Source organism: Calliopsis andreniformis, chromosome 6 (genome assembly GCF_051401765.1).
Source record: "Calliopsis andreniformis isolate RMS-2024a chromosome 6, iyCalAndr_principal, whole genome shotgun sequence".
Taxonomy (NCBI): Eukaryota; Metazoa; Arthropoda; class Insecta; order Hymenoptera; family Andrenidae; genus Calliopsis; species Calliopsis andreniformis.
The window spans coordinates 7,099,756-7,111,724 of record NC_135067.1 but is presented as its reverse complement, the minus strand read 5'-3'; the positions used below and the strand labels follow the sequence as shown (position 1 = coordinate 7,111,724).

The window sequence follows — 11,969 nt, the reverse complement described above, 5'->3', positions numbered from 1 at the left end:
ACATATGGTTATTCTTAAGTCTTTCTTTGGAATTTCCTATTTTTGTTTATAACTTTTTACTACAACTCTCAACAACCTATATTCATAAAACATTTTTTTCTTATCTAGACCCATGAAATGTGCTGGCAAAATTTGATACCTAAAACCCAAGACACCCTGTATACAGGGTGAGTCTCATAACTGTATTACCTAAATTTTCTTGTGAAGTATTTGTTGAATGAGAAAATGTTTCAAACGAAAGTTGTTTGGTATCAAAAGAGGTATACCACAAAGGAGTATACCCTCGACACCAAACAGCTTTCATTTGAAACATTTTTTCACGCCACAAATAGTTTAAAGAAAATTCAAGCGATACAGTTACGAGACTCACTCTTGACCTTCATTTCCGAGATATTTGTAAAAAAATTGTTGCTGCTACACATTGACTTATGCTTACTGTGTCAGTCCTTACACGTACGTATTCGTGGTAGCATTCGCGTATTCCATACGCAATACGTGAATACGAAATTAAAATATAAAAGAACCCTTTGGCGACTAAAGTAACAATAATAGGTACGTACCAAGCAAATAAATGTTCGTTTTTCTCCTACCTTTAGCAAAATTCAATTGTTATGAATAAATCGACAATTAAATAAAAGAATGCTCATGTCACTTGAATTTTGCTGTAGTGAGGGATGAACAAGCATTCGAATCGATAAGGTGTACCCTTTTATGCACAATTACCGAAATCTGCAACGTTTTAAACGCGGAAAAATATCTTTGTTCAGAGAAATGTTTCTTTTTTCTCAATATTTAACCATGTACTTTTTAATAATAAAATTAAGTATAAATTGAAAATAGTCTAAGATTACAATTCCCTTAATAATATATTTTAATTACATTTAGAGAGTTGTTGACTTTAAACACTTCTTGCACAACAGCATCATGAAGCAATAAGATTATCATACATTGCATAAGCACTTTTGTCGTTCTTTTTTAGCCGATTTTTAAAATGTATTCCATTTGCAATTATGCAACAGTAATGATGGACGATAGATCGTGAAAGAACTATTACACTTAAAGTAAGCTTAATTATTAATACTTCTTATGTTTAGATACTCTAGATTTACAGACATAAAGCAAGCATTTTAAATGTATACATTTGTTACGCTTAATAATACTATCACTAACAACCGAAGATCGATGAGCAAGGTAGGTCCTCTCAAACAAAGACCGGAAGAACATATTATTACAAGTCCAGTGCAATTGTTCCATGGTATGACCTCGTGAGCATCGAAAGAGGACACTATTAAATGGTTTAGTGATTTGGTAGTACCTATATAGCGTGTAAACAATATACGTAGCAATATTTTAAGTAATGAAAGGGAGCTTAAAGACAGCTTCATTTTGTGATAATATCTTAAAGATAGCATACCTATATGTTAAACTAACAATCAGAGGATTCGGTAATTTTATAGATACATTGAAGAGTAACAACAGAGTAAAAAAGTGTTAATATATTTTTTTGTATCTCTTACGATTTAACTTTTTGAAAGCTTTAAAAACTTGAGGTGTTAATTAAAAATGGATCTCGAATTTTTAATTTCTTGATATTTAAATTTGTTTTTCTTTAATCTACATTTTTTTATTTTCAGATTCCAGTATTTTTAAAATTAAAAGGCCTACAAATTTGAAATTTGAACAATTTATGTCTAAAGTACCAATAAGAAATCACAAGTAAATTAGAAACGACAAATACAGTAGCAACTGCTGCATAAATAATAACGTAATAAAAAACAATAAAATTTTGTAAGTCAAAGCTTTTAAAAAATTTCTGTTGTTTTTATTTCTTGCACCTGCTCGATTCTTCATATTTTATACATATAACTGTAGATGAATATGTCATTTACTCTCAATAAAAATTTAACTGTTCTATATTAAATAATTTTCCTAAGAATTCTACTTAAAGAATTGAAAATATACTATTGAGCGTATAGGAATATACATAGGTTGTCTACCCTTAAACGTATCCACTTAAACTACCTACCAGTAGGTCATATATTGTTCCCCAAGGTCACTGGACAGGAAGTTTGTATCGATAATTGATCACGCGTGAATTTTTCGCCGATGCACACATGTTGTGACTAGTCGGTCGTTATGGATACGTTCTACAGACTACTATACGTATATTATACATGTTAAACACACCTCGTTTCCATATGTGCTGGTATTGTCCATTCGCCTGTGTGTTATATTATAGAATGTAGTCAACCGCGTAAAAGGAACTTCGTATTGTCACTTGGCTTCCGGTTCTCGTCAGGGAAGGAACGAATTTTCTTTTCCTGGTCCGTATCGTTATTGCATCGTTCTTCAGACAATCGGTGCATGCAACATCAGGCTCTGTTCTTGGATATCAAGGTAAGTCCCATGGACAAAATGCAGTTTCACAGAAAAATAGGATAAGGGAGTTTGTTTGTGTATCTTGACAGTTGATCGTGCTCTTCTAATTTAGGAGTTCTGTTTGGTCTACTTAAGATCGATTTTATGAGTTACAGAAGAACCTCAATTAACTGAGCTTCGAATATTTAAAATTTCTGTTATTTAAGGTTGTATATATTGCGTGTAATAACGATAAAGATATAGTAGAACATTGATTATGCCTTAAATAGTGAAGTAATATCTGCTAAAGAGAATAGAGCCAGCTATCAAAAGAAGACTTCAGATTCGAATTTTGTGATACCTCGAATAATTGAGGTTCTACAGTACTGACACTCAAGAAATTTTTGTCATCAGTGTACCAAGTTACACTAAATATAATTTTATGTCAATATCTAGTGTTTTCAAATACTCCACTAAATCTGCTTATTAAATAGCATATTTTTTAATTAATTACTAATTAATAATTAGAAACAGCTGATAAAATCATTTGCATCGGTCCCCTATATGATAGAAGCATCAGAAATTCTCACATCTTTGCACAATTGAGTTTTATTAATAGTAGTATACCTAGCTTCATTATCAGTGCTACCTATTTCACGACTAAGTATTGAAATAATTAATGAGGCGAAGTGTGTTGCAACACACGAAAGAGATCCTTCCGATCGATGGGTCAAGTGCGAGGTCGATAACAGATTACGTGCCTACCAACTAGCTCAATACTTTCCCCTCAAGCTAACTTTACCTTTTTTAATTAATTACTCAGACCCATGAATGAATTGGGTCATTTACCGCGCCTAGTAATTAAATAAAATTCTGTCCCAACGGGATGATAACTTAAATTACGTTGACTTTTTAAAAGGGATAGTCGGTAAACCGACATCTATCATGTCACCTTTTCTCTTATCTTGGCATAAGATAACATGTATTATCATGTATCAAATAGCTTCTCCCACCAGTATAGTGAAAGTTTAACTCTTTGCAAACGCGTTTCCACGCAGAGTCACGAAAAACCATTCGAAACAAAATAACCCCGTCCGCAAAGAATCAAATCATTCAATACCATCGAGGATCCTGAGACGGGATTTGCGTTAACAACTGTTTAGAAAGAGAGCAGAGACCTTGATTCGCCATCTTTTTCTCTGAGTCACAGGCGTGAGTCAACTGCAGATTTCACTTTCAGGGATGTTCTGGAACAGGCCGCAAAGTGCGACTACAAGGCAAGAGGCTGAGATGATCAGTAAGGCCCAGAGGGCCATACACACAACCACGGACTCCATAGAGAAGCTACGTCTGCTCTGCCTGGCCAGGGGTGCCAATGGCATCCTGGGTTTGGGAAGGTAAGGCTTGTCTTTTCGATCTTTGCTTGTTTTATACAAATTCTCGAACAGTTTTTGAAGATAATGAAAGCAGCCTTATGCGAGTGGTTCTTTAACCTTTGTAATCTTAGTATCCACGAAGTGATAAGTACACCTGCATTTTTTGAGCAACGAGGATGATTACATGAACACTAATTAACATGAATTATGTGGAGACTAATGTTTATAAATTGAAATTCATGAAATGAAGGAAATGTACATTATTTATGAAATTCAATTCTTCGAAGTATCAAGTATCAACAACTGTTTTCTTTTAATGTAATATGATAGTAACTGAATATATTAAGAACATCTACTTCGCATTTGTATCTAATTTTAGTTAGTAACTGTATTAAGAACTAACGAAAAATGTACACACTTATTGAAAAAATAGGGAAATATTAACTCCATGAATTTTGAACATTTTTAACAGATATTTTTAAAAGATTGCACTTGTTATTTGATATTATTTTTCTTATTAAATTTTAAAGATTACAGTGTTGATTATGGGATTAAAATATTTTTGATACATACACAATTAAAACATACACAATGTGTTATACATACTATATCAGTGCAAATGCTTGGAATATAAAAGATTAAGTTTGTATAACTACATGAAATATAAAAGACAACTTATAGTGAAGTTACAGCTTTTATTTATAGGTTTCATATTTATTTTGTCATCTAGGAAGTCTTATAAAATCCATTTCCTCATTTTAAGTAGCTGTATAGATACTTCTTATTTTTTAATTTTATTGTCTTAAAGATTATTAAATAAACACTCACGAATAAATGTGCATATTATTCTACAGGTAATAATTTAAAAATATGACTCCAACAATTTGTCGTGATTTATAATTTGTATTGCTACTCTTTGATTTAAGATTAAATTAACAATAGAAATAGAGTTATTGATTTTATAATACCATATATTAAACATAAAATAAAATAAAAATGGTACCAAAGGCAAATAAATTATTAAACAATTTAAATACTTCAAAAGTGGTAAAGGATTTCATTCTCAACAAGAATAATTAAACCACTTTATATATTTTTAGTAATTCCTGTGAATCTTATGTAATTTAAACATTACGAAAGTTAAACAATGATATTTACTCACTGGAAACATCGCATTACTAAAGGTTACGTTCTTGCCTTTTCTTTGATCTGTTATTCAGAAATTTACGTAAAACACAACTCTGTTCCTATACTTCATCCTACGCCTTCAGTGAATTATAAATCATAACATGAAGTGATGCAAAACATCGTGTGTTGAACACGTAGAGGCGTTATAAATCGTATACATAACTCATCCTATGTATCTATACGTGAATCGTTAGATAGCTTACAGCGTAGCCTAAAGGGACGCATTTTCATAGTATCAATTACAGAGAATTTACAGTAAAAAAAAAGATATTTCTAAACCCAGCAACCCACAAAAATTATCGCTAGAGATACAGAACCATTCACTCTAATGCACTACTTTTCCTTTACTCAACAGTCCTACTCCACACATACGTATAACTGGAACTTCCAGTTTTCCTTATTGCCTCACCTCCATAAAAAGAACTCCGAAAAGTTGTCTCTCACTGTGGCCCATTTACAGAGCATTTCGTCGCATGGACGACGATGGAAACAAAAAACTCAATCTCGAAGAATTCACGAACGGTTTGCACGAATCTGGCTTAGATATTCCTGACGAGGAAATCCAAGAAATTTTTAACGTATTTGACACTGACAATGACGGAAACGTCAGCGTTGACGAATTCATTGTCGCCATAAGGGTACATATTTCATGTTACAAAAACATTCATTAAATTTCATCGAAATTTATTCTAAATGAACAACTTGTCTGCAGCCTCCGATGTCTCAGAGCCGTAGAAATGTGGTGGATCAAGCTTTCAAAAAATTGGACAAAACTGGAGATGGCGTGATAACGATCGATGATCTGCGAGGTGTTTATAATGTTAAATGCCATCCTCGTTACATATGCGGAGAGGAGAGCGAAGAAAGTATCTTGAACAAATTTTTGGCGAATTTCGAACAAGGCAACACCAGAGATGGCATTGTAAGAACCAGTTTTGTTCTATGTGACTTATCCATAATTCCTAAAATAAGTGGTCAAACTTTATAAGCGTATTCTATTCATCAGAATAATTTAAAAAACACCACACAAGCACAGATCTGCAAATTGCTTTAGTTTCGAGATATCACATTTTTAAATCTGTTGTTTGGAGGAAGTGGTCAAAATAATTCCTTTGAATAATTTTGCGATGAGTAAAATACTATCCCCTCGTTTTAGAAATACATACTTGTATATCTGAGCTTCTTTTTACAAAGTGAAACTGTATCGTGTAAGAAAAGTTGTGTAAAAATTGATTTGCATGTTGTAAAGTAGCAAACTGCAACTTGCACAATTTTTACACGATTCTTTTACACGATTTTCTTTTAATATAAAAAGATCCAAATGTATTTTTCGTTTTCTCTTCCAAAATGTGTTCTGTCCCCTATAGGTGACCGAAGAGGAATTCATGAACTACTATAGCGCCATCAGCGCGAGCATCGACCACGACGCCTATTTTGACCTAATGATGCGCAACGCGTATAAGCTTTGAACTTTCAAGCACTTTGCTCGCGATAAAACATTCCATTTCTCCTAGTATCCAATCGTATTGTACAATTTCGTCGCTGCTGACTCATAATCAAAGTTATCGGTTTCGCAAGGGACGCCAGGCTTTCGAGGCCAATGTCAACGCTCGAACAGCTTACTATGGCTTCCGTCGTTCACCATTGTCTACCGTTTGTGAGCCTCCACAACGGCTGACTGACGGTATTAATGAATTGGTACGCAAACAGTGCACGTCACAAGGCTTCCCTTATATAATGATTCGTGATTATAAGTTTGCCACAAACTCGATTTTCACATCCATTAAAGGACCATTAGGCTATTTAATGTACAATAAAGCTAATAACCCTATGAAAAAAGTTTTATCGCAATGTCTGGAGTTGAGCAGTGATTCTCGAGCAATGATTCAAAAATGTTCAAAAGAAGTTTGCAGCTGTACATATTTAATTAATAATTTTCAGTATTGTCATGATTGCATTCTGATATTTTATTTTATTATATCAGTGGAATTTTTTGTTTCTTTTTCCACTTAAGTCTTTCAGTGCTAGGAACATGTGCCTAGATTTAAAGGATGTGATAGATAGACATGATTACAGGATTTTTTCATACAGAGTACAAGCTAAGAATTTGAACTTATTGTTAATACCCAAAGTGTTTATGGAATTGTTAGTATTGATTGAGAACCACTGTATTACTCGTTAACCATTTATACATGTATATGGCGCGTGCATAGCATGTAAGAAACAGAAGTTGGTTACAGGGTCCAATATAGAGAAGACGCATATATTATTTGTATTGTACAATATACACGTGTACAATAACACGCATGCGCGGTTTCATACAAGGATACATAAAATATGTTCAACCCTTCAACTAGTCCAACCTTGGAATTATCATTTTTTCACTTTAATGTGTCGCACACAATTTTATAATTGTTAAGATTGTCTTTCGTAAATTATAATATATTCTACTTGTTAGATCAGCCTTGCCACTTAAACAGATTTGAGATCTATACCTCGTGCAAAAATAAAATGATACTTCATGTTCAAGTTTAAACGTTTTAGGATAATAAAATTGTATAATAAACCTACGATTGTTTTTTATTCATATTTATTACGATTTTATTAAACGCACAACTGCATGGCGTTTTTAAGAGCACGATGTCGGGTACGAATTATCGAAGACATTTGTTTGCTATAATTAAACTGCAAATGTTTATAAAACTTCCTAATTTTGCACACAGAATTAGAGAAATGAAACCACGTTAAAGACATATTTCAGTCTTCAACTATTATAAAGTGTACTTATTTTTCGACAATTTCTACATTTTCCAGTTTTACATACATAGATTCTATACCTATTTGCACATTAAAATTTCCCATAAATACACAAAGATCCGTAGTCAATTATAATGGTGTACGAATTAAAGTACGAATTTTTGTTTAACATGGGTCTAATAAATATTCAAAGTTTTTTCAAAAGTTCATATGTTTGCAAAAACTGTAACACTTATACACGTCATGATGCATATGTATATGAACCGTAATATATTTTTAATACAAATACATGAAAAAAATGAAAAATAATTTTATTATTTTTCCCTCATTCTCTAGCACATTTTAGAGGAAGAAAATTATTTTGTTTCGAAATAAAGAATCGCACACTGTAGAATCAATTACACAGTTTTGTGAAAAAAGTAACGAGATGGCAGAAAACGCGCAAGTCAAACGCGACGCAGCGCATAGTACATGCTCATGCGATCGTCACGTTTTGTCAACGCATGCATACCTCAATCGCCTTGTATGTATTTGTTAAATCCTGCTGACGACTTTTTTGTCTACTTATCGAGATCCAAAGTGCACTATATGCACAGGACACATGTTTATCTTAATAATTGACTACAGCTATCCTGTTATCGTAATTTCGTTCCAACTCTGTATTTACGGTCATATGGTTTCAGAAAAGTTAGTTGGTAGAATGACTAGATCCTGATAACATTTCTTCGTATTCTAAATCCTCTTATCGGAAATGATAAATTAATCATATTGCCAACTGTTACACACAATCGCGTGGATTATTATGATTTTTATTAAGTTCATAATTGCTTAAACCGTATGTCCGGTTTAAATGTCTGCACGCGATTATTTCTCTAGGCATTAAAAATACAAAACCATGTTTTAGACAACAGTTGTATAACATTAAGGGGTGAATAAAAATTTAAATATCACTTTCACGAGGCTCTCCTCGCCATATTTGCCCTTTAATGCCATATAACTTTTGTCTGAAACATTTTAATATACCAAATAGTAAATTAAGTGCAATTGATTTATGCTTAATTTCAGACAATACAGCTCATTTATGAGAGTGGGAAATTTTTCCCGAATTATATGACAGTGCTATATGACGAACTGGTAGAAAAATTCACAACTATGACTAAAGATCATGTAGTGAACCTTCATACAGAAATCTGTGAAACTTTCCTAAAAAAAAATCACACTTAATCGCTGTTACCGTTGGCCTTGAGAAGGCTTACGATACGGTTTGGAAGGAACGAGTAATTGGAATACTATATAAAAACAATATAAAAGGCAAAATATTAGCTTTCATTTACAATTTTCTAGAAATAGGTCACTAAAAGTAAGGACCAATGATGCAATGTCAAATGATATCGAGCTAATTAACGGGGTACCTTAAGGTTCGGTACTTAGCGACCCTTTTCCTTATTGTCATCAATGAAATAATATCCACTACAATCCCTCCTTTTTGCAGATAACTTTACCCTTTTCTGTTGAGGTAAAAATATTTCATTTACTGAATTTGGCGAATGCCCCTGGAAGACAGAAGACAATTACTTATTTTAAATTTTACTATATCTATAGCAGCATCCCCAAAAAACCCTATCCATAATAACATCTTCACTAACTTAAATTCAAAGTACTCCGATTTACATTCTCATGCATCTAAACCACTATACTACAGATTAAATGAAATCCTAAAGAAGTTAAATCTTTCTCTTTCAACAATCTTCCAGAAAAAACTCCATGATGCCCCACCTTAGTGTGAAATTAAGATAGAAACTAATATAGAAATAGAACATTTCTCTAAAGACTCAACAAATCCTATCAGTTTCTAATCACCCCACTCCAAAATCATTAATAGAAATCCAGTGGCTTGTGATATCTACACTGGCGGCTCCAAATCGGAAAGAGGAACAGATTGCGCTGTAGTAACTCCAAACCATACAATTTCGACACGACTAAATAGCATTACTTCCGCCTTCTGCAGCGAAATATTAGCCCTAAAAATAGCATTAGAATTTGTAAATAGTTCACGTGGTAATGAGTTTAGAATTTTCTCTGATTCTAATAGCGTCATTATATCAGCCACAAACAATGGTAAAATTGTAACAATATACTGGATACCTTCTCACATTGGCATTAAAGGGAACGAAAACGCTGATAAGGCAGCGAAACTAGCCGCTCATTCAGCAGAAGACAATACAAGCATACAAAGTACCTTTTATAATGACATAAAATCTGATCTCAACCAGTCTTTAAAAAAAAAACAAGTGAACCAACTATTACATGAAAAATATACTCAAAAATATCGAATCCAAGGAAATAATATCGAATGGCAAAAATTTTCAGATACGACTAAGCGTTTACTCCAAAGTTCACTTACTAGAATTAGAATAGGTCATACAGCTTTAACTCACGCATAATCAAACTTGAACTACCAATATGTGAACAATATAAGTCGATGTTTTTATTAAAAGAAACCTAGACAGTAAACGCTGGGTTTGGAAAACGGCTGAGGAAAGCTGGCATGGAAGAAACGATCGAGCAGGCCAGAGTCTAACGAAAGACACCTTGCAGTACGGACGTTATAGTATAGTAATATATGTCTTACTATACTAATAAACGTCGATGTTGAAGCAACGTTAAAATTCAGTTTAAAAAAAAAAAGAATTGATCACATGTAGACATTTAAACCGAATATACTGTATCTGGCTATTTTATATTTTCTTGTATACACTGCATTATTTATTGTAATATTAACTATGTATATTAACTGATCAAAGAGAAGAACAGTTTCTTAAGGATTCGTAATACTATCATGGTAACATTACCGATTATATCATCTAAATCTTACCACAGACGAATCTCGTCTACAATCTTATACGTGTTAAGTATACATATTTCCGTGTGTTAGTCATTTAATGTGCTTACGTAATCTCTTCCTTTTTTCCCAGTTATTACGTTTGTATTATAGTATGTATAACTGTAACGACTGCTACGAGAAATACAGGCTGGTTCGTAATTCATGGTACAGGCGGTGTCAGGGAAATCCTATAATTCAAAATAAAACGAAAATCAAGAAGAACGAAATTGTATTGGAGATTTAATTCTCGAGAAAAATGCGCTTGAGAATCAGTTGAGTACGTGTGCATGTTACTAATAAGTAATGTTACGAAGTTCCTTACAGATCGCTACTGTGACTGTTTTTGCACGTGATAGTATGACTGGGCTCATTTACTATGAATACTAATTTATTACCCTGTTTTTAAAGTGTGTACTTTTAACTGAGCGTATTTAAATTTGAATATGTTTCAATTTCGTTATTCTTGATCTTCGCCTTTTGAGCAACAGCATCACAGTGACTCCGTTTGTACTATGAGGTACGGATCATCCTATTTAGGGTGAGTCACCCAACGTTTGCACCTCAAATATCTTCGCCTTTTAAAATACATCAAATGTCTCAAGGAGAAAGTTGAATGGTACAATAGAGCTTATGCAATACCGAATGAATTTTTGTATTTTTTTGCCATTTTTTTAGAGATATCAAGATTTTTTTTTTTAATAAATAGAACCACCCCTTTTTAAACACCTACAATGATAGTCCCTTTCATTAGGAATTCAGTGATTATAATTATTCGAGGTCAGTCAAGGTCACAAATAGGGAAAACGTATAAAATTTAAAATATGAAAGCAAAATACTTTTATCACGAATGAGACTTGTACAGATATTAAGGTCATATTCAATGTTATTGAATATTTTAGAAATTTTAGAAATTTTAGAAATTGAACACCAAAGACAATGAAGCATAAATGTATAGTGTGGTATTTTAAACGATAAAGTAATCGGGCCAAACTTCATTACTGGAACGATGACAGGACAAAAATATTCTCAATTTTTGCAGAAAGATCTACCAATTTTGTTGGAAGATGCTTCTACAAAACCGTCATGATACTTGGTACCAACATGACGGCTGTTCTGCTCATTATGCACGAGTAGCAAGAGAAACGTTGGATTCTAGGTTTCCAAACCGATGGTTTATACGATATAAAACTGTTTCATGCTCAGCACGTTCGCCTGATTTAAATCCACTGGATTATTTTTTTGTGGGGTCTGCTAAAAGAGACCGCGTACATGAATGCTTCAACAACAGTTGACATGCATCAGCGTATCATCACAGCATATGCAAATATTATCTCGCATATACTTGTCAGAGTTCAACATTCCTTCAAAGCCCGTTTACAGCAATGTATCGACGTTAACGACCATCA

At 33.1% G+C, this 11,969-nt stretch overlaps 1 protein-coding gene across 1 annotated transcript; it reads left to right on the top strand.

Annotated features, from left to right (window-relative positions):
• Positions 1-3,600: 3,600 nt before the first annotated feature.
• LOC143180428 (calcyphosin-like protein) lies at positions 3,601-7,492 on the top strand. Its single transcript, XM_076380147.1, has 4 exons — positions 3,601-3,755; positions 5,383-5,560; positions 5,635-5,844; positions 6,290-7,492. Exons 1-4 carry the CDS (start codon positions 3,601-3,603, stop codon positions 6,389-6,391), a joined length of 645 nt encoding a protein of 214 aa, XP_076236262.1. The 3' UTR covers positions 6,392-7,492.
• Positions 7,493-11,969: the final 4,477 nt, after the last annotated feature.

What these genes read in the sequence shown, in the direction of transcription:
- LOC143180428 (XM_076380147.1), top strand. Translation starts at nt 3,601, where the DNA reads ATGTTCTGGAACAGGCCGCAAAGTGCGACTACAAGGCAAGAGGCTGAG. An exon ending in GGCATCCTGGGTTTGGGAAG is followed by an intron (nt 3,756 to 5,382) that starts GTAAGGCTTGTC and finishes GCCCATTTACAG; the next exon opens with AGCATTTCGTCGCATGGACG. An exon ending in GCAACACCAGAGATGGCATT is followed by an intron (nt 5,845 to 6,289) that starts GTAAGAACCAGT and finishes TGTCCCCTATAG; the next exon opens with GTGACCGAAGAGGAATTCAT.